Source organism: Cervus canadensis, chromosome 18 (assembly GCF_019320065.1).
Source record: "Cervus canadensis isolate Bull #8, Minnesota chromosome 18, ASM1932006v1, whole genome shotgun sequence".
NCBI lineage: Eukaryota > Metazoa > Chordata > Mammalia > Artiodactyla > Cervidae > Cervus > Cervus canadensis.
The window spans coordinates 23,826,101-23,854,097 of record NC_057403.1 but is presented as its reverse complement, the minus strand read 5'-3'; the positions used below and the strand labels follow the sequence as shown (position 1 = coordinate 23,854,097).

At 51.2% G+C, this 27,997-nt stretch overlaps 1 protein-coding gene across 3 annotated transcripts; it reads left to right on the top strand.

Moving 5' to 3' along the window:
- The first annotated feature begins 1 nt into the window (after nt 1).
- Nucleotides 2-26,495, top strand: SUPT5H (SPT5 homolog, DSIF elongation factor subunit). 3 transcript variants are annotated; one of them, XM_043436401.1, is made up of 30 exons: nt 2-94; nt 289-438; nt 5,899-6,064; nt 9,467-9,532; nt 10,066-10,077; nt 10,580-10,649; nt 10,766-10,834; nt 10,939-11,004; nt 11,298-11,328; nt 12,069-12,137; nt 14,877-15,128; nt 16,254-16,343; nt 16,451-16,521; nt 18,108-18,213; nt 18,443-18,536; nt 18,625-18,761; nt 19,171-19,326; nt 19,426-19,572; nt 20,410-20,556; nt 20,642-20,767; nt 21,632-21,716; nt 22,046-22,165; nt 22,247-22,349; nt 22,433-22,560; nt 22,651-22,756; nt 23,206-23,364; nt 23,683-23,851; nt 23,967-24,170; nt 25,901-25,996; nt 26,073-26,495. In XM_043436401.1, exons 2-30 carry the CDS (start codon nt 364-366, stop codon nt 26,214-26,216), a joined length of 3,264 nt encoding a protein of 1,087 aa, XP_043292336.1. In that variant the 5' UTR covers nt 2-94; nt 289-363; the 3' UTR covers nt 26,217-26,495. The 3 variants fall into 3 exon arrangements, with proteins under 3 accessions (XP_043292336.1, XP_043292335.1, XP_043292337.1); XM_043436400.1 differs by having other exon boundaries at nt 16-94; nt 361-438; XM_043436402.1 differs by having other exon boundaries at nt 29-102; nt 361-438.
- Nucleotides 26,496-27,997: the final 1,502 nt, after the last annotated feature.

Sequence of the window (27,997 nt, the reverse complement as noted above, 5' to 3'; positions counted from 1 at the left end):
CCAAGTGGTAGATTCTCGCGAGAGGGCACGTCAATCCTAGTTAGGCGTCGTGTGAACAGCAGCTGGTAGCGGAGGCTAAGGAGTCGCTAGAGCGGTGAGGGGGTGGGTTGGAGGCCGGGGTGGCAGGCCAGGGGGTTGCGGGGAGCCAGGGAGGCGTAGAGACTGTATTAGGAGCTCGGGAGGTATGGCAGGTGGCGTGGGGGGGAGGTTCTCTTTCGGGTTCACGGTTACTAGAACAAGGCTGCCGGAAGTGCGCTTAGGGGTTTTTCTTCTCCCTGGAAACCCTAGGGGAAACTGAGGCTCGGGGTGGGATTCCGAACTGGGGGTTGCTCTGAGGCCGCTGTCTTTCCCTGCGAGCAGAAGATGTCGGACAGCGAGGACAGCAACTTCTCCGAGGAGGAGGACAGCGAGCGCAGCAGTGACGGCGAGGAGGCCGAGGTCTGTGGCCGGGACGCTGGGGGAGACATGGGGCTTGGGGACAGGACCAGGGTAGAACGGCTCCTGTGGGAGCTTAGAGAAGATCAGGACGAGCTCTGGTCTCTGGGAACTTACAGGTTGTCCGGAGGGAGAGAGAGAGAAATAGGCAAGCCCAAGTCAAGCAGAAGCACAGATGCTGGAGGCCTTGGATATTCCAGATACAGTGAGATAGCAAGTGATGTTTTTGAAGGACTTGACACATAGTAAGAAATATTAGTTTTTATTTTTGGGTATGCTCAGTCTTTGGAGAAATATACTTTTAGTGTTTACTGCATGCTAGACACTATTCTTAACCCTTGGGCTAAACCAGTAAACAAAGCAGGTTTTTTTAAAAAAATCTTTTCTTTGCTCTGGTGAAGGTAAACAAACATAGCTGATCAGTAAGTCATTTATTAAGCTAGAAGACACTGGAGAAATGTAGAGAAGAGAAGGGGACAAGGGAGTCCTGGTTGAACTTTCAGTAGGACCATGGTGCATCTGAGAGGAGGGTGACATTTGGCGGTGATGGAGTGAGTCATGTCATATGCAGGAAGAGTGTTCCCATAAGGGGGAAGAGCAAAGTTGGGAGTGTGTCTCTGGTGGTCAGAAAGTAACGAGTCCAGTTTGCCTGTATCAGAGAGCAGCATAGCACTAACAGGAGCCAGATCATGTCAGATCTTGACGGCTGTGGTGAGGAATTTATCCTTAACTGAGTGAGATGAAGCCATGAGAAGTTTTTGAGCAAAGGAAGCACATGATCTAGTATTTTGAAAAGATCACTGTGGCTTTGGGTCTGTTGAATGTCAGTATTTAGGAACCAAATAGAGACATTTCCTGGGACATATCTGATTGTAGATATTCTTTTATTCTGCTATTAGCCTCTTATTTATTTTTGATTTATTCATTTGTTGAACAAATGAATATTTGAGCACCTTCTGCTCTGTTCCAGAGACTTCCTAGGTGTTAGAGAGAGTGGAGCAAGGCAAATTTCTGCTTTCACAGAGTTTACATTTAGTAGGCAATGATTACAGACTAACAAAGAGATGACACTGTGGTTACAGAAATGAGTTTATTGTTAAAGTTAGTTGCAACACTTGTAAAAAATTTTATGTAAAAATCAGGTGAGGCCCACAGCAGCCCTTTGCTCAAAAAGTGGCATACCACCCCCCCTCTCCTTTTTTCACTGTACATGGCATATAGGATCTTAGTTCCCTGCCCACAGATCAAACCCGTGCCCCCTGCAGTGGAAGCTCAAAGTCTTAACCACTGGGCCATCAGGGAAACCCTGACACTCACCTTTAAAACTGGGAATTTCTCTAGTTCCCAGAGTATATTAATTGCCATTTGTCATTATGCAGATTTGAGAAAAGGAAGATTTCATAACCTGGGTTCTGGAAGACATCAGATAGATGGAGAGTGCCATAGGCTTCCCTTGAACTGCCTCATTTACTTATGTTTCCTGCTTGCCCACTTGCAGGCATTTGATTGTCAAGCCTTGTCATGCTCTTTGAGGAGTCCTTTAGCTTGCCAGAATAGGAATGGGGCAAATGGGAAGATGACAAGAAAGGCCTTTCCTTTAAGCTGTCTCACTGGGTCCTTGGTCCTCTGACTCATGGCTTCAAGACACTGAGCTTGTGGTTAAAGCCTGGTGGTAATGAGACCAGGATCCCCAGTTCCTTTGCCTGGCTGTGGTAGTGTGGTTTGTACTGTGCAAGTCTCACTTCCCTAACACTACATTGGGCTTTTTTTTTTTTTTTTTCCCCACATCAGTCTTGTAACTCACCCGCTGGCCCACCTGCTCTCACCAGGAAAGGCAGGAGGGCAGTGTGAGGGCTTTCCTCACCTCCAGAGATAGGTCTGACTGGGCTTTATAGTTTTATTTTAGTTGTGCTGGGTTTTCGTTGTGGCACAGGCTTTCTCTAGCTGTGGCTCATGGGGGCTTCTCTTGTTGCAGAGTGTGGACTCTAGTTGTGGCACATAGGGTCCGGTGCACGCAGGCTCAGGAGTTCGCTGCACTTGGGCTCAGTTGCTCCCTGGCATATGGCATCTCGGTTCCCTGACCAGGATCAAACCTTCATGCCCTGCTTTGTGAGGCTGATTCTTTTCTTTTCTTTCTTTCTTTTTTTTTTTTTGAGGCTGATTCTTAACCACTGGACCACCAGGGAAATTCCCTGGCTCGGCTTTTTAGACAGCCAAGTGTTGACGTGGTCCTTAAAGAACTGTCTCCTGTGAATAGACAGGTGTGTGCATGCTAAGTCTCTTCAGTCATGTCCGACTCTGCGACCCCATGGACTGTGTGTAGCCCACCAGGCTCCTCTGTCCTTCTCCAGGCAAGAATCCTGGAGAGGGTAGCCATGCCCTCCTCCAGGGAATCTTCCCAACCCAGAGATCAAACCCAGGTCTCCTGCATTGCAGGCAGATTTTTTACCATCTGAACCATCAGGGAAGCCCTAGATAGACAGGTAGATAAGGCAAATAATGAGCCACCATTGAGGCAGTTATCTGGTTTATTATTCAGCCTAGTTCCATTACCAGGGATTAAACCAGTAACCCTTGCAGTGGAGGCAGAGTCTTAACCAGGGAAGTCCCTGAGTGACCTTCTTATTCATCCATTCAGCAAGTGTTCCTGGAGTTCCTGTTATGTTAGGATCACAGTCTCCCTCATGAGCTCTGTGTTGAGGTCGAGATAGTTTATAAGCCGATGGTTCACTCCAGGGCATGCTGAGGATGGACTGTGTCAGAGCATGTTCAAGCCCTGAGGTAACAGAGATAATAGTGAGAACTGTCTCCTCAGAGAATGGGGAGCCAGGTTTGGAAAGAAGACTGCTGGAACTGACCCTGGGCGATGATGCAGAGTTCCTGGAAATCAGGCTGTGGTCCTGATTTGAGTTAAAATAAGGGATACTATGGGCTAGTCACAATTCTGTTTTGAGCAAATACAATTGACCCTTGAACACAATGGGTTTGAATTGCTTGGGTCCAATTATATGTGGATTTTTTTTTCAATAATATATTATACCCCAGGTCCAAGATGGGTTAAATCCTGAGATTTATAATGGTGGATACTGAGAAACCCTGTATTTGGAGGGCTGCCAATAAGTAATGTGTGTATTTTTGACTGCATAGAGGGTCAGAGTCCCTAACTCCCATGTTATCTGAGGGGCAGCTGTTATTTTTAAAATCGTCTTCTGTTCCCAGCCCTGGGTTGAGTGGTGTTGAGGACCTAGGAGTGTCTGAGCTGTCTTGGGCCTTTCACTCAGGGAGCTAGCTCATGTGGTCAGGGCTGTGATGGTGGAAGCCCAGAGGATTGTGAGCCTAGAGAATGTGCCTGACTCTCCCTGGTGGGGAGAGGGCAAGCATCACTTCCTGAAAGAGTATTTTGATAGCGGTATGAGCGAGAGGCAGAGGAAGATGGCTTTTTATGCCGAGGATGGATGGTGGACAGTGCTAGGAGAGCACGCTGTGAGAGCTTCGGTGGGTTTGGACCTAGCGCTTAGGAGGGCGGCCTGGGGAGGTGGCACGAGAGGGAGAGGCAGCGGGCACACGTGCACTTCCACACCGGGCTGCTGGGGGGCTGGTTCTTTGCCTGAGGCAGTGGGGAGCCCTGGCTCTTTTCAGCAAGGGACTAGATGATCAGATTCATGTTTTAGATCATAGTTTCCCAAGACTGTAGGATGCTTCCCAGGTGGGAAGTAATGAGAAGTGCTTTTAGGTGGAATAAAAATAAGACCTGAAACCACAATGAATCATTTAGTAAGACAGTTAGTCCTTTTTATTTGCACATCTTATCTTTTAATTGGGTCATGGAAAGTAAGTTTCACTTTAGTGCTACTGTGTCTTGAACACCTTTCTGAAATTTGCTAGTCTCTGTGTTTGGCAGGGAGAACAGGCTTTAGGCTTAGCCTGCAGGAGGCAACAGTATCATGTTGGAACTTAGTTAACATTGTTTTCCTTTTAACTTTATGGTTACTTTCTATTTATAACAAGTGAAGTGAAAGTTGCTCAGTCCTGTCTACTCTTTGCGACCCCATGGATAGTCCATGGAATTCTCTAGGTCAGAATATTGGAGTCAGTAGCCATTTCTTTTCTCCAGGGGATCTTCCCTACCCACGGGTCAAACCCAGGTCTCCCACATTACAGGCGGATTCTTTACCAGCTAAGCGACTGGGGAGCCCTATTTATAACAAGCTAACCTTTAGAGTCTTAACTTCTGAAATGTTTAAAAGCGAAAGAAGTGCCTCTTCAGTAAAATTTCCAGTGAATTTAAAGAAAAATACCAAATTGGTTGTTCTGATGTGGAGATGGCGAGAAGTCATGAAGTTAATGAGGGAAAGGTTAATGTTTGAGGATACTGTTTGGTATGAATCATTTCCTTTTGTGATTTGTGTGAAAAGAGGGATTGGAGGTCACGAGACAGGAAAGGAGGCTGGGGCAAAGATTCAACTTTAGAGGGCAGTGTTCTGGCCTAGGCTAGGGGACTCTGGGGATGGAGAAGGGACAGACTGAAGAGATAATGTTCAGAAAGTAGAAAGATCAAGAGTTTGGTGCCTAGCGGGAGCTAGAAGAGGCTAGCATGGGTCTAGGGAAAGACCCTGAGGCCAGTTCGTGACATGGTGAATGTGAAGGGCTCAGAGGACATCGGGGGAAGGTATCCAGGAGGCTGTTGGCACATGAGGGTGTCTAGTTCTGGGAGAAAGTTGGGGACTGGAGACAGATGGGGTTGTCATCTACAGAGACAGGAAGTGAGATCATGGAAGATAAAAGGGCCAGAAAGAGAGAGTGCATAGAGGGAGAAGGAAAGTGGGCCTTTGGGGGAACCCTGGTGGCTGACGCCAGCATTTGAGGGGTGAGCCCAGTAAGGGGAGCCTGCAGAGGAGCAGGCGGAGAGGTTGGAGAAAAACCAGGAGAGCAATGCGACAGACACCAAGGGTAGAGCATCTCCTTAGGGGGAGAAGTCAGCGGGCTGAGAAGTCTTACGGATGAGGACCAGAGACGCCACAGAATTAGCTACGGAAGGTGATCGATGCCCTTGGCAAGCAGTGTAGACTGGAAACAGATGTGGGAGTCATTGTCACAGAGATGTCACCACAGCCAAGGGAGTGGATGAGATGGCCTGGGGGAGTCATAGTGTAGAGAAAGACAGGAACCAAGGATCAAGCCTAAAGGAGAGATAGTGTTCCAAGGCTCGGCAGAGGCTAGCAAGGAGGTCTAGGGGAGGGGGAGCCCGGGTCGGCTCCCAGATACTGGCTGGGTGGATGGTGGTGCCGTCACTGAGATAGGATGGCTACCAGGGAGGCCCGACCAGGGTGGAAAGGCGTGTTCATAGAGCAGAGGCGCCGGTGATCGGCCAGGTAGAGCTGAGGTCAGATTTAGGGATGGAGAGCACGGTGTCTGGATTTGGGGGGTTCAGAACACTGGTTCCAACCCTCCCTGACCCTGCAGGTAGAGGAGGAGCGGCGGAGTGCAGCGGGCAGTGAGAAGGAGGAAGAGCCCGAGGAGGAAGAGGAGGAGGAAGAGGAGGAAGAGTATGATGAGGAAGAGGAGGAGGAAGATGACGACCGGCCCCCCAAGAAACCCCGCCATGGCGGCTTCATCCTCGATGAGGCTGGTATGTGACAGGGCCGGCAAGTGCTGAGCAGACGCTGGACTTCCACCTTCGGTTCTGTCTCTCCAGTGTACTAGACCTGTTGAACTTTTTCTTTCGGTAAATGTCAGACACGCAGCGGTAGGACCGTATATGGTGCCCTGTGCGCCTCCAGTAGTGAGCAGCTCAATGCTGCACTGGTTTTGTGTATTCCTCCTCACTCCCACCCACTACCAGAAGATGCTGAAGCAAATCTCAAATACATAGTTTTACCCCCAAATATTCCTCTGAATAACCTGTAAAATAGATCCTTTTAAAACACAGAATTAAAATACCATTGTCATGTTTTTAAAAACTAACAATATGTTGTGCTAGTCCTGAAAAGCTCAGGTGACCTAGAAGTAGGCAGCTAGACAGGACAGTGGAGGCAGACAGATCTTGGCCTGGCTCTGCTGTTTTCCCCAGGGGCCCTGGGCAAGTGGCTGCCTGTCTCTCTCAGCCTCTTTCCTGTTCTGTACAGGGCAGCGGGCAGGTCTGCCTACTTCAGCAGGGATTTTTTCAGGGATTTGGGGGATCAAGCATGTAAAGCACATCAAGTTGGTGGCAACCCAAAATGTAATGGCCAGCCTGCAGTATGCCCTCAGAAAACAGGGTGGTTATTTATTCATGTTACGTGGGCCCACATCATATCTAACTGTTCTGTAACTGCTTTTCTGTTCAGCGATTGTGGAGGTGTATATAATGTAGACAGCTTAGGTTAAATGAGTTCAGTTAAATATAAGGAAAGTTTTCTGAACATTTGGCAGGTCCTCAATACATTTTTGACTGTTAGTATCATCATCACAGAAATATATTTTCTCTGATGGCTGTTTAGTGTTCCATTCTAAAATGTGCCTTGTGGAGCCAGTCTCTCGGTGGATGTTGAAGCTGTGTGTAATTCTCAGCAGTGTGAGCAGCATTGCCGTGAATAGCTCCATGTATATCTAAACACAGATATGCAAGTTATTATCTTGGCTAGGGGTTCTTAATCTTTTTTTGTGCTGTGGCCCCTTTTAGAGTCTGGTGAAGTCTATGGAAGTGTGAGTCCCTAACCCTTCTCAGAATCATGTTGTGAAATGCATTTAAAAAAACTACATAGGATTCCAAAGAAAACAATTATAGTGAAGTACGATATCTAAATATTAAAAGAACATTGTAATGTGGATTTCTTTGGTGAGCTAATGGTTAAGACTCTGCACTTCCACTGCAGGGAGTGTAGGTTCAATCCCTAATTGGGGAAGTTCTGTATGCTGTGCAATGCAGCCAAAAAAAAGAACACTGTGATGTATGTGCTGCTTATTTTAACACATTGAAAAAGCAAGGTTTAATGGAGGATCTGTTAAGAATCTAATTTTGAAGTAGCAATGACTGTGAGTAATATTCTGAGGTATTTGTAGTTATACTATGCTATGAAAGTACCAGACTTCACTGCTTAACACTGCTGTGGTTTGTTGCCATTGTTCATGATAGATGTAAATACTTAGAGATTAGTGAAAATGAAGATGCAGTTTTTTCATCTAACATAGACCCTACAGATTTTCTACATGGTAAATCCCTAAGTCAAACTGCTGGACAAAGGGGATACATATTTTTTTAAAGCTTTTTGATACCTTTGGCCAAATATAAGCTCCCAGAAAGATCACACCACTTGATACTCCCACCATCTGTACAAGCGATGCTTGTCTCTGTGCTTGTTGCCTATGCCTAGGCAAAGGGGAGTGACTTGGAATGCCACCCTTCATTTTCTTGGGACCCTCTTACCGGGGAGGAAACCAGGGAACAGAAGGGCAGGAGATGCCCTGGGTATTCCTGGTTCTCCGAGAGCTTCAGGCCTTTTCTCAAAGGCTGAGGGGGAGGGAGTCCTTGCTTAGAGAAAAGGTCTTAGCACATGGGCTCAGATCAAGAGAGTGGATAACATGCCATCTGACACAGATGGTGGTCACTAGGGACACCCACTTAGTGGCGGTGGGAGTGTCACTGGGTACTGCAGTGGGAAAGCTATGTGGCAGTGCCCATTAACACTCACCATGCAGGGACCCTCAGAACCAGCAGTTCCCTCTGAGGAATTCACCCCCAGGTACTTAAAGATAAGAGAACAGATGCTTGCTGCAGTCTGGTGAGCAGCTGCAAATGTTTGGTGACTTGAGTGTGCACTGATGATTAGGGCCTGGTACAGTGAACTCCGGGCTTCCCTGGTGGTTCAGCAGTAAAGAATTCGCCTGCAATGCAGGAGCCGCGAGTTCGATCCCTGGGTCAGGAAGATCCTCTGGAGAAGGAAAGGGCAGTCCACTCCAGTATTCTTGCCTGGGAAATCCCATGGACAGAGGAGCAGGATACAGTTTATGGGGTTGCAAAAGAATCTGACATGACTTAGCAATTAAACAGCAACAGCATGATGAACTACAGGGCCGATAATCAGGTAGCATTCGAGGCATGTGCTGCTGTGGAAGAGCTCCAAGCTAGTCTTATTGCTTAAAGAAAGGGTGAGACAGAAATGGGTTAAAAAATTGTGTGGAGGGAAAATAGTTGTGGGGGGGTTTATAGGCATTTCTTTCTTTTTTTTTTTATAGGCATTTCTTATGTGTGGCCAGATTATCTCTAGACTAGAAGCTGGTCACACAGTTGCATCTGGGAAAGGGGACTGAAAGGGCTTAGAAATGGGAGGGAGACTCACTGAACACTTACATCTTCTGTACACTTCAGAATTTTTTGTCATGTTAAGTTTTTAGTGTAGTGTTTGATACATGCAAAAGAATATATGTAACTAGCGAAGAGGTTAAGTGCATGGACCCTGGAGCCAGATTGCTTCTCAGGTACCAGTTTAGCGCCTTTGGACAAGTTAGATGACCTCTTTGTGTCTTGGATCCCTTACTGTGAAATTAGAAGGACAGTGGTACCTCCCTTAGGGTGGCCAGGAAGATTCAGTGAGTAATCTGGCAAATACTCAGAGGAGGGGCAGGGCACTTGGTACCCTCACATTAAGTGTTGGCTGTTAGAAATGTAAGAGAATAGTAATAAAACCAACAAACCATGAACCTTGTCTTTAAAAAAAAGAAAAAAAAACTATGTACCAGTCTTCCCTTAATAGTTAGGAGGGAACTTTTTTGCTTGCTTATTTGGATCTTGTTTTTAAAATGGATCTGTGGGTGGTGGGAGGGAGGGATGACTTTTAGAGTCAGGTGGAACCACACGTGCAACTGACCCTGGGGCTTAAAGCAGCTCTGAGGCCTTGGGCAGGACCCTCGCTTGTCCGAGCCTCAGTGTCCTGATCTGGAAGCTGGGAGTCTGTAGTACCTGTTGTCCGGAGGAGATGTCTTCTGGGAGCTGGTGTTACGAGGTCACCTTTGCCCTGGCTGCACCCCTGACCACTCGGCATTCCCGTTTCAGATGTGGATGATGAGTATGAGGATGAGGACCAGTGGGAGGATGGAGCAGAGGACATCCTGGAGAAAGGTGAGGGGGGCCCCACCTCTGGGAGACCACCGGGGGTGTGGCCGAGAGGGTCTTGAGAGCCCACCCCCCAACCCCCTGCACTATCCTACCCCACACCCTCCTCACCTTGCTTCTTTCTGTCGTTGCCAGAGAGACCAGCTCTGTACCTTTTTCCTTTTAGGCCCATGAGTTGGGGGGTTGGGGGCTGTGGGGAGAGGACTCTGGGATCCCAGGGCCCCAGTGAATCCCTTCTGGGGGTTGTGTGGTGGGGGGCAGGCTGTATCCCAAGATACCCCCCACTTCTTGGGCCAGTGCCACCCCTTCCCTGTTATTTTCCGTTCTGTGCGCCTCATACATTTCGGCTTCTCCCCCAACCACCTGGTGCCTGGCCTTTACTTTTGATTTTCAACCTTCTTGTGTCCCTCCCTTCCCCTCTCCCCAACCCATTGGTTGATTTCGCTGCTATAATTTGGCTCATACTTTGTCTGCCCTCGCCCACCACCACCACCACCACCACCACCACCACCACCACCTCCTCCTCTTCCTCCAAGTAGAAGAGATTGAAGGTAAGAGTTTGAAAAGTGTGATTCCCCACCCTTCTCCCATATCCTGACATCTCCTCCTTCCTGCCCGTGACACCCTCCCTCACCCCTGACCCTGTCCAGCCCTGGGGGCTCTGCCTCATGCAGGGTCCACAGGCAGGGGCTTCTGGGGCCAGATCTGGCCTGGGAAAGTATGTGTGTGTTTATGTGTGCGTGTGTGTGTGAGTGTTGTGGGCTGCAGGGGTGAAGGGCTGGGTGAGTGGCGTGGGACGGAGTTCAGGGTGTGCTTAGACAGTGGTTGTGAGTGGCTATGAACAACTGGGTGTCCCCAACTCCTGGGCCCCACCCCCAATGGTCACCGAGAGCAGGATGCTGGTGGGCCAGAACAGGGGCTGGGGGTGGGGCTATCCTCAGTGAGGTGTCTCCTGCCCCAGGACCCAACTCTGACCCCCAATCCCCCACCGCTTTCTCCAGGCCCCCTTTCTTCATCTCCCCTTACTCACCCTGTCTGCCCATTTCTTTGCAGCCTCCAACATCGACAATGTTGTCCTGGATGAAGACCGGTCTGGGGCTCGCCGCCTGCAAAACCTCTGGAGGTGAGCTGAGATGGGAAAGGGTGAGACCGGCTTCCATGGGGAGATCTGGGGGCAGGTCAGCCCACCCTTCTCTCCTCAACCTTCCATTCTCATTTGCTTTCTCTCACATACCCCAGGGACCAGCGAGAAGAAGAACTGGGCGAGTATTACATGAAGAAATACGCCAAGTCATCTGTGGGAGAGACGTAAGGGCGTGTGCTGGGCCGGGGTGGGGCTGGGAGCATGTGGTCTCTTAGAAGGGTCTGGGTCTGTCAAACCCCTTCCTGCCTGACTGCCCCTTTCTCTCCAGGGTGTATGGAGGGTCTGATGAGCTCTCGGATGACATCACCCAGCAGCAGCTGCTCCCAGGAGTCAAGTAAGAGGGTGGACAGGAGGGCTTAGGTGGGAATTTTTATGGGGTGATGTTCCAACATGGCTCACTCCCTGAAGTGAATCAGGTCACAGAGTTGCACAGACGGAGTGGTGGCTGGTGGGGAAAGAAGGGAATGGCAAGTAGGCGCTTTTCTCTCTCCTTCCTTCTGCCTATGGATGGCAGGATGGAGAAGGGAGAGGGTGTGGAGGGAGAGGAAGAGGGGTGGGTGTGGTGACTTGTATGTTTCCCATGAGGAGATAGTTTTACTAAAGGGCTTCTTTTTCCTCTCCTGTCAGGGATCCCAATCTGTGGACTGTCAAATGTAAGGTGTGTGCCCTGGCCTCACGGCTTGAGGGAGGCAGAGGATTGGAGAAGCGGCCTTGTCAGGGGAACTCACCTTCTGTCCTTCCCGAGTCTCCTTGACCTGTCAGTCTCTTGGTCCTTCTTTCTCTGCCTCTACGTCCTTCTCTCTCCTTCCCCCACCCTCTTCGTCCCCTCCCCTCTCCCTCACTTAGTGAGGTTTTCTTGCTGTCTATGCCTCTTGCCCTCTAACCCCTCCATCTCTCTTGTTCTTCTCTCTTTCCTGGTTTGTTTTTGTGTTTTTTTTTTACCACACCGTGTAGTTTGTGCAGTCTTAGTTCAACCAGGGATTGAACCCAGGCCCCTGGCAGTGAGAGCACTGAGTCCTTTCTAACCACTGGACAGCCAGGAAAATTCCTGCTCTCTTACTTTATCTTTTGCCCGATGACACTGTCTTTCTTTATTTTTCTAATTGAGGTGTAATTGACTTAGGATATTATGTAAATTTCAGGTGTACAACATAGTGATTTGCAGTTTTTAAAGATACTGCTTTCATACTTATTATAAAAATTGGCTGTGTCCCTTGTGCTGTGCAGTATATCCTTATAGCTTTATTTTATTTTATACATAGTAGTTTGTAGCTCTTAATCCCATACCCCTATCCTGCCCGCCCTGAGTCTGTCTTCCTTACTGCTCTCTCCTGCCCACTTTTCTGTGTCCTGTTCTCCATCTTGTCATTTCTCTTAAGCCTGCCTTTATTCTTCCAGATTGGGGAGGAACGGGCCACAGCCATTTCCTTGATGCGCAAGTTCATTGCCTACCAGTTCACAGACACGGTAAGTCGGATAGGCAGGCAGCCTCAGTGTGAGAGACAGAGCAGGTTCAGGGGTACCAGGTGCCCCGGCTGAGCAGCACTGCCTGTTAGGGAGCTGCTTCAGCTGGAAAACGACCCCTGTCTGGGTTGAAGGGTTCTTTTGTGCCTGTCGAGGTGCTGTCTTCATTCTCTCTGCATTTCTGGCAGAGTTCCCTGCACCCCTATGAAAGGCAGCCATCTAGCTTCCTGAGCCTTTTCTGCCTGAGAGTGAGTTCTTCCTGTTCACCCACCCTGGTGGGCAGCTGTCACCCTCTTACTGTTTGGTTGAGAGCCCTAGCAGAGGGCAGTGTGGCTAAGTGCATCACAGAACAGGCCTGTCAGGAGAATTCCTTCCCTTTTTCAGTGTTACCAGAGTCCATTGAGCCCCTCCTCTGGGCTGGTCCCAGCATTCAGAGATGCCGAGGGTGCAGCAATGACCATGCCAGAGCTGGTCCCTGCCCCTTCAGGGCCCACTTACATGCAGCACACAAAATGTGAAGTAATGCCGACTGCATGCAGGGCAGCAGATGCTGCAGGAATGGCACAGATCTGTCTTTAGACTGTTGAGTTTTGAACCCCTGCCCCTGCAGCTTCCTCAGTCTATGACCTTGATCAAGCCGCTTCCCCTCTCTGCGCCCCTTGTTTGCACCTCAGCACCTTTAGAATTAAGTTATCTTTGAACACGTCCAACTGTAAGCCAGGGCTTGTTCTACAGCCTGTGTTCGGTACTTGTAATTGTTTTCAGAGGCGTAATTGTTAGTTTTGGAACCAAGTCGTGCTGACTGGTAACTTTCTCACTGAATGTAATTTGTGTTAGACCGAGTGCATTGCTTTTACCTGCGAGCAGTGGGTTGTGTCAGTGGGACTAGTGGACAGTCGCAGGATGTGCAGATCGTGATTTGAAATGTGCTCAGAGTTCTGCTTTGTTCCCTGGGCAAGATTCTAGTAACCCCATTTGAGATAGGACTGAAGTGGTACATGTATATCATAAAAGCCAAAATCTCTCCATACCCGAGTCACGTTTTCCAGAAGTAATTATTGTTGATTTGTGTGCCTTGGCTTCATAGGTGGCTCAGTGGTAAAGAATCCACTTGCCAATGCAGGAGCCACAGGAGATGTGGGTTCAATCTCTGGGTTGGGAAGATCCCCTGGAGGAGGAAATGCAACCCACTCCAGTATTCTCGAGGGCAAAATCCCATGGACAGAGGAGCCTAGCGGGCCAGAGTCCATGGTGGGGACATGACTGAGGGACTGAGCAGACGATCTTGTGTGTCTTTCCAGCCCATCTTCTCTGCATCCTGAAAAATGTGCTGTGTGCTAAGTCACTTCAGTCCTGTCTGACTCTCTGTGACCCCATGGACTGTAGCCCGCCAGGCTCCTCTGTCCATGGGATTCTCCAGGCAAGAATACTGGAGTGGGTTACCATGCCCTCATCCAGGGTATCTTCCTGACCCAGGGATTGAACCCAAGTCTGTTAAGTCTCCTGCATTGGCAGGTGTATTCTTTACCGCTAGCAGCACCTGGGAAGCCCCATTTTCGGTATGTGTATTGTCAAAACCAGGAAAACATAGAATAAAAACTTGAATTTCTATATTTAAATGAATATTAAAATATCTAATACCTAATAGGTATTTTAAAAAATAAAATAGTATTATATACGTATCATTCTGCAGAGAGCTTTTCTCAGCACCATGATCATCTTTCCATGCCCAGGAAATGTAAAGTTGTTTCCATTTTTCACTATTAGGAATAATACTGAAACAATCTAGTGCTTTTTTAAAAATTGAAATGCAGTTCACATACCATATGAAAATATATTGCTGGATTTAATGTTCTGTTTCATTGAAGGTTTTTGCATCTATGTTTATAAGGGATTTAGTCTGTAGTTTTCTTATGTTGTCTTTCTTATGGTTTTGGTGTCAGAGTAATAATGGATTCATAGGACTGGTTGGGAATGTCCCCCTCCTATTTTTTTGGAAGCTTTTGTGAAGGAGTGGTGTTAATTTTTAGATGTTTGGTAAATTTCACCAGTGAAGGCATCTAATCCTGGGCTTTGGATGAGTGGGTGGGTGTGCGTGTGTGTTTTTTGATTATTAGTTCAAAATCGTTACCTTGTATAGGTCTGTTAAGATTTTCTATTTCTTTTTGAGTCAGTTGTAGTAGTTTATGTTTTTCTACAAAAAAGAAATGTTCATTTCATTTAGGTTATCTAATTTATTGGCAGGCAGCTATTCATAGTATGCCTTAAAATTCTCTAGGTTTGGTTGGTAGTAATGTCCTTTCTTTCATTCCTGATTTTGGTAATTTGAGTTTTTTCTCTTTTTTCCCTTGGTCAGTCTGGCTAAAGATTGGTCAAATTTGTTGATCTTTTCAAGCAACCACCTTCAGTGGTCTTCCCTATTTTTCTAACCTCTGTTTCACTTATTTCCAGTCTGATCTTTATTGTTTCTTTCTTCTGCTTGCTTTGGGATTAATTTCCTCTTTCTTTTCTATTTTCTTAAGGTGGAAATTTAGGTTATTGATTTGAAAAAATTTTTAAGCTGGTGTTGACAGGTGTAAATTAACCTCTAAGCACCTTTTTTCTCTACGATAATAACTGCAGTGAACATCCTTGTGATGGGGTCGTTGCACAGCATGTTTCTGTGGGATAAATCCCTGGAAGAGAGCTTGCTGAGCTGGCAGTCTTGTCTCACTGTCTGTGCCCGCCAACTTGGCCCTCCAGCCCCTGCAGATCAAGTCGGTGGTGGCACCAGAGCATGTGAAGGGTTACATCTACGTGGAGGCCTACAAGCAGACCCACGTGAAGCAGGCCATCGAGGGTGTGGGCAACCTGCGGCTCGGCTACTGGAACCAGCAGATGGTGCCCATCAAGGAGATGACGGATGTGCTCAAAGTGGTGAAGGAGGTGGCCAACCTGAAACCCAAATCCTGGGTCCGCCTCAAGCGGGGCATCTACAAGGATGACATTGCTCAGGTGCCTGGGGCTGGGCTGGGGCAGCTGAGGAGGCCAGGGCTCTCTGTTGTATCCTCCCTTCCGTTTGCTTTATCCTTTCCAGCCCCCTGATTAGTCAGAGAGCAGAACCCCACTCAGGTTAGGTGAAGCAGTCTGGACTTTGTTGCGAACACATAGGAAATGGAGGACCATTTTCTGTGGGAGTTGGATGAGTGTTAGGTAATGATCAGAAGATGGTGAGGAAGTGAGCCATGTGAAGTTCTCAGGGAAGAGGTGTGGCAGAGAGCAGCATGTGAGCCAGCACCATCCCTGGGTGAAGCGGAGTGAGCGAGGGTGAGAGTAGCAGGAGGTGAGCTCAGGGAGACAGTGGGGCCTGTGGCCCATCCAAGAACTTTGCCTTTCACTGGAGTAAGATGGGAGGCTCCAAGGGAAGCCTGATTCTCAAGCAGGGGCACCCCCAGGGGACCTTTCACACAGAATGGAGACATTTCTAGTGGCTTTAACTGGGAAGTGAGTTGATTCTAACATCCAGTGGATAGAAGTCAGGGATGCTGCCAACATCTGACAAGGCCTGGGACAGTCCCCCACAACAAAGGATCACCTGGCTAAGGAAACCCTGCAATAGACAGGATTGGGCCACAGGAGCAGGGAGACCAGTGAGGATGCTGCTGTCCGGGGTGCAGGTGACGGTGGACAGGACCGAGGTCGCAGTAGTAGAGGGGGGAGGAGAGGTCAGAATTGTTGAAGGCAGAGCTGACAGGTTTGCTTCCAGGTTGGGTGTGGGTGTAACAGAAAGATGGGAGTGAAGGATGCCTCCCACTTTGTGTGCCTGAGCCAAAGGAAGAATGGAGGGGACCTGTGGGGAGAGGAGCAGGTTTGGAGACAATCAGGAGGTTAGCTGCAGTTATGCTTGGTTTGGCGGGCCTTTTAGACATCCAGGTGGAGTTGTCACGTCGTCAGTGGGTACTTAATTTCAGGCTGGCGGGAAGACAGGCTGGAGAATGAATCTGGAGGAGTTGTCAGCAGTTTCATTTCCTCTCATCATGCTCTGTCCCTGGCCTTTCCTGGCATCTCCTCGCCCTCCCTGTGTCTGGAGTTGGGGAGGGAAGTCTGGGGCCCTGCTGACCTCCTGACTGGACTTCTCAGGTGGATTATGTGGAACCCAGTCAAAACACCATCTCCCTGAAGATGATCCCACGCATCGACTACGACCGCATTAAGGCCCGCATGAGCTTGGTACTGTGGGGATGTGCTGCTTGGGGCGGGGAGGGAGTGCTTGACCTCTGCTGGTGGCCCCAGCCCTCATCCCTCACCTTGCGATCCATGTCTCTTTTCCTACACAGAAAGACTGGTTTGCCAAAAGGAAGAAGTTTAAGCGGCCCCCACAGAGGCTGTTTGATGCAGAAAAGATCAGGTGAGTGTCCTTGGACTGGGCTGGGTGCCCAGATCTGTGGTGTAGGTTGTCCCTTTGCAGGTTCTCCTGTAGAGCTGGACTCCCAGAGCTGTCGAGGGTTTAGTTTGTGAGTGGTTAGCTTGGCAGTGTAGCCTTAGCCAAATTTAACATACCTGTGCCTCAGAGTTTCCTCTGCTGCAAAGATCAGTAAGAGTAACCCCTGCTTCCTAGGACTGCACTGAGACTCAGAAGAATTAATATGTGTGTGTGCCCAAAATAGCACTTGGTACCTAGTCAGTGTGATGAATGGTATCACGTGAAATGAGATTTATCGACACATCAGGCCTTATAGTCTCTTTCCCTGATCTCCTAATGCCTGGACACCTCAGATGGGGCTGCAGAGCCCCTTCTGCTCAGGACATCTCTGTCCCCCCCTCCCCGCCTGAGCTGAGTGGACCTCTGGAGCACCCCAGGGTTTTCATTGTCCCAGGGCTGCTGGGGGCTCCAGCGGGGAGGGCAGGCAGGGAGGAGATGGAGAAATAAAAGCAGCCAGTGACACTTGCTCTCTGGTCCTGCTCTGGAACACATTGTGAGCGTGAGCAGCCAGTTTTTCATTCTGATAAAGGCTGGATTGTAGAATGAGCCTTTTGATCTGCCAGGCTGGGCTAATGCCTCCAGGCCAGGCCAGATTAATACTTCACATGCCTGAATTGGACTCATTTACAGCACTGGTCTGCCCCCAACTGGAAATCCCCTTATTGAGAACAAACCAGAGTGACCCTTCCCTGCCCTGCAGCTGTTGGTCTGACGCAGTACCCAGACCTGCCCAGCTGAGCACACTCGACCCCCTCTCCCCAGATGCACCCAGTGCGTAAGAAGGTGATTGGCAGGAGGAATCCAACCTGCTCCACACACTCCCCTTTTTGAGAAGGGGACAGGCTTTCCCTTCCCACTCTAGCAGCATGAGGCAGGATCTGAGGGTCCCCCTGCTTGACCCCACGTGCAGGCCAGTAGAGTTAAAGCACAGGCTTGGGAGTCCTAACCCCTGCATTTGAACCTTGACTCTTAGACTCATAGGCTTGGCCACCTTGGCCATATCGTGTACCCTCTCTGAGCCTCATTCTCTCACTGCCCTGGAAAATGAAGGTCATATTACTGATGTCATGGGCTTTGGAGAGGAGTCAGTGAGGTCACGTGTATGTGAATGTTAACTGTTAGCACAATCTGATACTTTGTCTAGCTCGTACTCACCAAGGGTGCCAGGCACTATTGTCGGTTAAATAGTGAATGAAAGATGCTGAGTCCCTGCCCTTCTGGAGCTGCCATTCTAGGGAGATGTATCAAACAGGAGCTCATCAGAGGGTGTTAATGAGTTTTTATTAAAAATAAAGCAGGGAAGGGGGCAGCAGAGTGCAGAGGGGTGGGAGCTGTGTACCCTTCCATTGAGGCAGGGCCTTCGGGCTTTGTGAGAGGTCACTCCCACCCAAAGTGGCTGTTTGGGATGGGATGGCTCAGGCATCCCGTATCCTCTTCCCCCTTTGCCAGCAGAGGAGACTGAGGCCCAGCAAGCCTCTTAACACCCTCTTCTCTCTCCCACAAAATCCCAGATCCCTGGGGGGTGACGTTGCCTCCGACGGTGACTTCCTCATCTTCGAGGGGAACCGTTACAGCCGGAAGGGCTTTCTGTTCAAGAGCTTTGCCATGTCTGCTGTGGTAAGGGTCCCAGAGGGAGTCATGCTAAGGGTGGTGGTGAGCATGGAGGCCCAGCTTTCTCCCTTCTGCAGTCCAGGCCCCAGAGCAGTGGGTTATCTGGGTTTGTCCCAGGTAATCCTCAAAGGAGTATCCCCAGGAGAATAACCTCACCAGCTTTCCAGCCCATTAAGCTGGACTGTGCCACTGACCTTCATCTGCTTCCTTCTCTTCCTCTTGTTTTGGGGCTCAGATCACAGAGGGTGTGAAGCCCACACTCTCTGAGCTGGAGAAGTTTGAGGACCAGCCAGAGGGCATCGACCTGGAGGTGGTGACTGAAAGCACAGGTATGAGGTCACAGTTGGTAACCCAGTCCAAGGAGAGGGCGGCCCACGGTGAGCAGCCCCCAGGTTAGCCTTGTGTCTGCCCCCACAGGGAAGGAGCGGGAGCACAACTTCCAGCCCGGGGACAACGTGGAGGTGTGCGAGGGCGAGCTCATCAACCTGCAGGGCAAGATCCTCAGCGTGGACGGCAACAAGATCACCATCATGCCCAAGCACGAGGACCTCAAGGTGGGGCCATGCCACCCGTGTGTACGTGCTGGGTTGAGAGCATGATGAAACCATGGAATATTCTTGAGGTCACTGGTTTTAGTTTGCTTGGGGGTGGGTGCGTCTGACACTTGTCCAGACACTTGTCCAGTGTGTGTCTAGGGTGAGGCTGTCTCCAGGTGGGTCTGAGGAGGTCTCTGTAGCCTAGTGTCATATGTCTTGGGGATGGCCCAGGCTTAAGGCTTGTCCAGGCTGATATCCTGGGTCTCTGGGGCAGGCTGAGGGTGGTCCCAGTGGCCTGAGATGGTCTCCGGTTGGGGCCGTGAGCCTGGCGTGGGTTGTGGCCTGGACTTTCTGGGAATATGGAGTGGAGTCTGATGGTCTGTGGTGACCTCCTTAACCTGCTCGCTGTCCTCACCCCCATCCCCAGGACATGCTGGAGTTCCCAGCCCAGGAACTTCGCAAGTACTTCAAGATGGGGGACCACGTGAAGGTGATCGCTGGTCGGTTTGAGGGCGACACAGGCCTCATCGTGCGGGTGGAGGAGAACTTCGTCATCCTCTTCTCTGACCTCACCATGCACGAGGTAGCTGGTGGGGGGCCGGGAGCCGGGTGGATGTGCACGGAGGAGACCTAGGCCAACGAGCCGCGTGGACCCTGCTTCACCCACTCCCATCTCCTACAGCTGAAGGTGCTCCCCCGGGACCTGCAGCTCTGCTCGGAGACGGCATCAGGTGTGGATGTCGGGGGCCAGCACGAATGGGGGGAGCTGGTGCAGCTGGACCCCCAGACCGTGGGCGTCATCGTGCGACTGGAGCGGGAGACCTTCCAGGTGTGTGTGCTGCACGCAGGGGCCTCCTCTCCCTCCGGCTCTTCATCCTGGGAGGTGGCAGAGCAAGGTGGCTGAGAACCCAGACTGCTCCAGGTGCAGACCCGGCTCTGTCATGCAGGGCCCGCTGTGTGACATCGGTCGGGCAAATGCACGTCAGGTACCCTCGCTGTGCCTCAGTGTCACGCTTTGTGAAGAGGCGGTAACAGCGGCACATGCTGCGTTAGTGTGACCGAACCCCTGCAGTCAGATGTGTGCCTGGGCACTGGGTGCTGGCTAAGGGCTGGGCACTGCCGGTGTCTGCCTCCCCTCACTGAAGGTGTGGCAGCCAGAGTATAAACGCTGAGGACCCTGGACTCTGGATTCACGTCTCAGCTCTTTTACGTTCTGCTTTGTGACCCTGAGCTACTGACTTGCTCTCTCTGGGCCTGAGATTTCCCCTCTAAAATGGGAGCTGTGACAGCACCCATCTCAGGGAGCTTTTGAGGCCTCAGTGGAGTCTTGTGTGAAGAGTTTAGCACCCATCTGGCACAGAGTGATGGATAGACATTAACTATTATGTTAATGTTTGTTCGTCTGCTCATCTCAGGTCCCTGATGCTCAGTCAGAATGGAGTCTCCTTCTAGAGGGTGTTTTGGAATGATGGGGGACATTTTTGGTTGACCCGGTGCCCAGGGGGTGGTTCCTAACATCGCCTGCCCCAGAGTCAGGAAGTCTAGACATCCTGCAGCGCTTGGGACAGTCTCCTATAGGAAGAACCATCCCACTGCGGGGAAGCCCTGCCCCACATGACCCCTCTCCACTCTCAGCCGCTCGGTATCCCCTCCCCTCCCTCTGTAGGTGCTGAACATGTATGGGAAGGTGGTGACTGTCAGGCACCAGGCTGTGACCCGGAAGAAAGACAACCGCTTTGCCGTGGCCCTGGACTCAGAACAGAATAATATCCACGTGAAGGACATCGTTAAGGTCATTGACGGCCCCCACTCGGTGAGTATAAGCTTTGTCCATCTGTTACAACTGAGAGATTTGGGATGGGGCATGGCCACGAGCTGACTGTCCTTCCCCTGTCCAGGGCCGGGAAGGCGAGATTCGCCATCTCTTCCGCAGCTTCGCCTTCCTGCACTGCAAGAAACTGGTGGAGAACGGCGGCATGTTTGTCTGCAAGACCCGCCACCTGGTGCTCGCAGGGGGCTCAAAGGTGAGGCGGGCATAGTGGTACCTTGTCTACTGGCTACCTGGCTCAGTCCTCTGGGCTCCCCTGGCCTCAGGAGTGACACAAATGGGCTTGTGGAGGGTTAGGAGGGCAGATGTCAGTGTCAGGTCCTTGGCAAATTGTGAAAAAAACGGTTTTGAGATTCTGATCTATTTACCAAACCATTTATTCATTCAGTTTTATTGAGCACCTGTTGGGTGTCTGACACTGGGGTTGTGGCAGTGAACAATACAAAAAAAACTCTCCTAGCGCTGCTACTCTGGAGATGAACAGATAAATAAATACATACATAGTACAACTTGGGCTGATGGTGAAGAAAAATAAACCAGGATAAGGAGATAGAGAGTATGGGGGTTGCTGCTTTAGAGAGGACGTTAAGGACAGACTCACCTCCTTGAGGAGGTGGCATTTGAGCCAGAGACCTGAAGGAAGGGTCGGGGTGCCCCGTGAATGTCTCGGGACAGCACAGTTCCTGAGGTGGGATTTGTAAGAAGTTGTGCAGAACTAGGTATTCGAAAGGAAATCAGATGTGGGGTCTGGGGAGCTGGGACCAGGAGATGGTTTTCTCAGGGCCCTGCAGATGGAATGCTGAATCCCCATGGCTTACAGTTTGTATGTCACTAGGGGTTTAAATCCCTGACCACATGGTATTCCCACTCCTTGCCTCTTGATTGACAGGCCCACAGTGGCGTAGGGGTGGCAATTTTCCTAAAGGGAAATTGAGGCATTGTGACCAGGAAGGGGGGATGGCTGCTGGGCAGGTTCAGACAGCAGATGTGGAATGTGTGGGGCCTGGGAACCTGTCAGTCGGGCCCTGGCTGCCGGTTCACTTCTTGTCCCTCCCCCTAGCCTCGAGATGTGACCAACTTCACAGTAGGAGGCTTCGCCCCTATGAGCCCCCGGATCAGCAGCCCTATGCACCCCAGTGCTGGAGGTGAGGGGGGATCTAGGGTGTGGATGTGTCTGGGGGGTGGAGGAGGGAGGTTGTTCAGCCTGCACTCACTATCTGCTCTGGGCTGGCCTGCACATGGTGAGACTCACAGCCCAGGGGAGACCCGACCCCCAACCCTCCACCAGCAGTGACAGCCCAGGGTGGTCAGGGCTGTGAAGGGAAAGCCCAGGGCTCTGGTGGGGGACCCCCAGAGGAGACTCCTAACCCAGAGGTTGGGGGGAGTCAGGCGAAGAGGGGGCTGGAAGGGACCCTGGCTATGGGCACAGCATGTGGGGGGTGGACTGGGGACTAGTGACATTCTGCCTTCCCAGGTCAGCGCGGTGGCTTTGGCAGCCCAGGTGGCGGCAGTGGTGGCATGAGCAGGGGCCGAGGGCGGAGAGACAACGAGCTCATCGGCCAGACTGTGCGCATCTCCCAGGGGCCCTACAAAGGTGACCTGCGGGGCCATGTGGAGGCCCGGGGAGGGGTGTGGGGAGGAGAGCCCGCCCGCTGACTTCCTGCCTCCCCACCAGGCTACATTGGTGTGGTAAAGGATGCCACGGAGTCCACTGCCCGCGTGGAGCTGCACTCCACCTGCCAGACCATCTCAGTGGACCGCCAGCGCCTCACCACCGTGTACGGGCCAAGGCAGGGCTGGGAGGAAGGCTGTTGGGCGGTGCGAGGGCCCTGCTCACCCCACTTGTTCTCTGTGTCTACAGGGGCTCACGGCGCCCAGGCGGCATGGCCTCGACCTATGGGCGGACACCCATGTATGGCTCCCAGACGCCCATGTACGGCTCTGGCTCCCGCACGCCCATGTACGGCTCTCAGACGCCCCTCCAGGATGGTGAGCGCTCCAGCAGACAGGGATGAGGGGCGATGTGGAGGGGTCTGGAGACAGGACAGAACTGATGGACACACCTCTCTCCCGTTCCAGGCAGCCGCACCCCGCATTACGGCTCTCAGACGCCCCTGCATGACGGCAGCCGCACTCCTGCCCAGAGTGGGGCCTGGGATCCAAACAACCCCAACACACCATCACGGTGAGCTGGGGCTGGGGGCCGGGTTCCCTGAGTGTGTGCCCGTGTGCATGAGTGGTTCCATTGGGTGTCTGCGGAATGGTCAGGTCTGTGTGACCTACCCTGAGTCCTCTGCTCCCAGCCCCAGGCATGTCATATAAAGGAGGGTAGGCCTTGCTGGAGCTGGGGGCAAAGTAATTTCCCCAGCTCCCATCAGAGTAGTGAGCTGGGATTAAGACCTGGGCCTGAAAACAGTGTGTGACCGTCGTCATGTGGCTGGTTGCGTGACGTTGGACGGGCAACCTCATCTGTTTCCCAAGTCTGCTCACCTGTGAAACGGAGGCCTCTGGATGGGGCTTTTTGTGAGGGTGAAGTTGCCTTGGTTTTGCCTGGTGTTCGGTGCTGTCCTGGAGACATTTGCTACATTGTTGTGATCACCATAGTCATTCTCAACAGACCTCTCTCCCCAACAGGGCTGAGGAAGAATATGAGTATGCCTTTGATGATGAGCCTACCCCATCCCCACAGGCCTACGGGGGCACCCCCAACCCCCAAACACCTGGCTACCCAGACCCCTCGTCCCCGCAGGTCAACCCACAGTACAACCCACAGACTCCAGGGACACCAGCCATGTGAGTCCATTGGGGCTAGCCCTTATCAGCTGCTGCCAAAACCTTCCCGCTGCCAAAGCTTCCTCACTGCCATCACCTCCTTCTCTCCTTCTAATATTTATTTATTTGGTGCATTGGGTCTGCGTTGCATCCTGTGGGATCTTTCATTGCAGCATGTGAGCTAGTTGTCGCCTGTGGGATCTAGTTCCCTGACCAGGGATCGAACCCAGGCCCCCTGCATTGCAAGGCGGATTCTTAACCACTGGACCACCAGGGAAGTCCCTTCTCTCACCTTCTAATGCCCCCAACTAATACCCGCTTCGCTCCTTGTCTCTGCAGGTACAACACAGACCAGTTTTCCCCCTATGCGGCCCCCTCCCCGCAAGGCTCCTACCAGCCCAGCCCCAGCCCTCAGAGCTACCACCAGGTGGCGCCAAGTCCAGCAGGCTACCAGAATACCCACTCCCCAGCCAGCTACCACCCCACACCCTCGCCAATGGCATATCAGGTACTGGTCAACTTACACGTTCTTGAGTGTGGTGGGCTAAGATGGGCCTTGGGCCTATAGGGACACCCAAGCCAAATGACCTGTTCCCAGCAACCGCATCCCCTTTTCCCTACAGGCCAGCCCCAGCCCGAGCCCCGTGGGCTACAGTCCGATGACACCTGGAGCTCCTTCCCCTGGTGGCTACAACCCGCACACGCCGGGCTCAGGCATTGAACAGAACTCCAGCGACTGGGTGACCACTGACATCCAGGTGAAGGTGCGGGACACCTACCTGGATACACAGGTGGTGGGGCAGACGGGAGTCATCCGCAGTGTCACGGTAAGTAAGGCCCCAGCTGGCGGGTGGGCAGGCGTCCTCTCCTTTGGGGTCCCCAGTCTCTTGGTTACTGGTTTGTTCTGGTTTTCATTGTTGTTTGTTTTTCTTACTGTCTATCCACACCTTCTAGTAGCTGTTTATAGCTCGAGATGTAGAAGTGGAAAGGTTTGGCATGCAAAATTTCACAAGGCAGGGAGTTCTGCCTTTTATGCTCATGGCCCCCATCAGCCTGGGAGATCTAGTGACTGGCACCCAGGAGTATGGTTATTTTTTGACATACTTTTTTATCAGTTCAGTAACAAGAACTGAGTGCTCCTCTGTACTAGGCTTTGGCTTAGCACCAGACCCCCATAACCCATGGGCGCCCCCTGCTTCAGCTTTGCCAACCCTCCATTCTTCCTAGTCACTGAATTCTCTTCAGCCTAAGGGCCTTTGCTCATTACTTTCCTTTGTCTAGAACTCTCTTCCCTCCATTCTTTGTCTAGTTAACTCCTACTCATCCTTCAGAGCAACACCTGGGCTGTCCCAGGTCTGTCTCTTGCAGGTCCGTGTAATTCTTTTTCATGTTATCTACCTGCTGCCTAGAAGCTTAGTTTACCCATATGTGATTCTTTGATTGCCCGGTCTGTATTTTCTTCCTAAGTAGCCCCAGTTTCTCGATGAGGGACTGGCACTTTGTTGGCCTTTCAGTAAATATTAATTGAATTAATTAAACACTAGAGATGAAGACAGCTCCAGCCCTATCCTCACAGATCTCACATTCCAGTGGGAGAGATAGACATGTCCCCAGACAGCCTGAATGGCCAGAGCTGGGATATGGGAAGCACAGAGTGAAATGGGAGCTATGTGAACCCTGGGGAGGCACCTTACCCAACGTTATAAGTGTTCAAGGAACGCTGCAGGGAGAAGGTTACGTCTGTGTCGAGACCTGAAGAATGAATAGGAGAAAACCAAGGGAAATGGCCAGGGAGCGGGTTGAGGGTGCTCTAGCTAGAGGGCATGTGCAGAAGCCTGGAGGGGAGGGAAAACCTGGCACATGTGGGTAATTGAAGTCTATTCATTGTGGCTAGAACTTAAAGAGTCAAGGGGGAAGGTGAGTCATGAGGCCAGAGGAAAGGCTGGAGCAGGTTACATGCCAGCCTGGAGAACTTGGATTGTGTCCTGAGGACACTGGTGGGTGGGCATCTCAGCAGGGATGGAATCAGATGTGTGGTTGGGAATTAACTCACTTGCTGCTGTGTCATAGTCGGATCAGGTGTGGTCAGACTGGATCAGGGGCTGGGAGCCCAGGGGGAGGTCAGGTTGCACTACTGGGCTGTGGGAAGGAGGGAGGTGGGAGAGAGCCTGATTTAGCCTCAGGAGCCTAAATGGACAGGCCAGGGACCTTGGGGCCATCCTTGAGACAGAGGCCCAGGAGGAGGAGCAAGTGTCAGGGAGAAGCTGAGGCCAGCGTGGGACACGAGTGAAGGGCCTGAGCAGCAGTCTCCCTTTTGCCCTAAGTTAGCTTCATGCAGATGCTTTTCTTGCTGGTCTGATCACCCTGCCCCCCCATCCCCTCTGCACCACAGACCCCAGGCCTTGGGACCAGGCCGAGCCTTCCCCTTCCCTGCCTCTGTGTCACCTTGGGAAGTGACTTCTTAGAATGAGTCCTGATCCTGTGTCCCTTGAGGGCAGGGAAGTATCAGTCCTGTGTTGGGCGCTGGCCAGGCTGACCAGGCTCTCCCCACCCCCAGGGAGGCATGTGTTCTGTGTACCTGAAGGACAGTGAGAAGGTCGTCAGCATCTCTAGTGAGCACCTGGAGCCCATCACCCCCACCAAGAACAACAAGGTAAGGGAGGGCAAGGCGACGTGGAGGCATGGGGCTGCTGCCATGGCCCCTGACCCTGTGTATTGTCCCCCTCCAGGTGAAGGTGATCCTGGGTGAGGATAGGGAAGCCACAGGTGTCCTGCTGAGCATCGATGGCGAGGATGGCATTGTCCGCATGGACCTTGACGAACAGCTCAAGATCCTCAACCTCCGCTTCCTGGGGAAGCTCCTGGAGGCCTAAAAGCAGGCAGGGTGGACTTTGGCAGATAATCTGGCAGATGGAGAGCATCCCTCTTTCCATCCCTGGCCCTTGGCTCTGACTCGGGATCCAGGGCCAGGAGCAGGGCTAGCCTGGTGGTTCAGGATTTCTTTTATTTTCCTTTCTGCGTTCCTATCTCCCTCCCTGATATTCATGGGAATCAGAGTAGAGTCTGGGGGAGGGTCCCCACCTTCTTATTCCCCACCTTCTCCAGCTTGCTTTTGTGTTACGGTCTTTCAATAAAAAACTGTTTGGTCAAAAGGCCTGTCTGTTTGTGTGCTGGTTTGTAAGTGGGGTCACTTGCAGACCCCACTTAATACCTTGCTGTGGGGTCTTCAGCAGATAATGGTCCTACTTAAGCCTCATGTTACTCAATGGACATGAGTTTGAGTAAACTCCAGGAGTTGGTGATGGACAGGGAGGCCTGGCGTGCTGCAGTCCATGGGGTCGCAAAGAGTCGGACACAACTGAGCGACTGAACTCAACTCAGCTAGGAAATGATACTCCCTGCCCCAGAGACTATTGCATGTATGAGAAGACACTGGACAGAGATTTTAGAACAGAGACTGCCATGTGATTGACAAAGTTACATCTAACTCATGCTTGAGTTAAGTAAAAATCAGTCAGTATCCCTCTGCGAGGAGATCAAACCAGTCAATTGTCTGGAAGAACGGAATGCTAAAACTGAAGCTCCAATACTTTTGCCACCTGATGCAAACAGGCGACTCAATAGAAAAGACCCTGATGCTGACAAAGATTGAGAAGGGGACGACAGGACAAGATGGTTGGATGCCATCACTGACTCAGTGGACATGAGTTTGAGCAAGCTCTGAGAGACGGTGAAGGACAGGGAAACCTGGCGTGCTGCAGTTCATGGAATCGCAGAGTCGGGACACAACTGAGTGGCGGAACAACAATCCCTCCACAAATCTAAATAGGAGGACGTATGGTGCAGGCTACAGCATCTGATAGTCCTTTCCCTTGAGTCCACCTAGCAGTAACATCAGAATCGCTGTAGCTTGTCTAAGGGCTTGGGTGTGGGGCTGGGGAGAAGTGTAGAGAATGGGGCTTAGTACTTTAACTACCTTCTCTTTTCTCATTTGATGTTCACATGTCTTTTTACAAATGTAATATAACTTGTATTATATTAAAATAGTTCAAATGTTTTAAAAGATAAGTCAGGAGCACCCATGTCTCCACCACCCAACTTAGGAGCCATCTGTGTACCAGATAAGAAGGACCAGTCCATTCCCCTCCAGAAGTAACACAACCCTAAAATTCTGTGTCTTTCGCCTAACTTCGTATGTTAACTACCTTAGTTGTTGCTGCTGTTTTGTCGCTCAGTCCTGACTCTTGTGACCCACCCCATGAACTGTAGCCCAGGTTCCTCTGACCATGGGATTTCCCAGGCAAGAATACTGGAGTGGGTTGACATTTCCATCTCCAGGGGATCTTCCCCACCCATGGATGGAACCTGTGTCTCCAGCTTGTCAGGCGGATTCTTTACCACTGAGCCACCTGGGAAGTCTTTACTATCTTCGTATTTATCTCTAAATGCTGTATGGTGATTTACATGTGGAAGATTCATCATGGCTCCCATAGCCTCTAATTCACGGATTCCCTCTCAATACCCCGAGCCCTTAGCTGTTCGTTTGGCTGAGCCTCCATGAAACTGACTTTCCAGACCCAGTTTAAGAAACTCACGCAAGAAAGATTTGGTAGAAGGGGAGGGCAGGTGGATGAGACCTCTCGGCCGCTCGTGA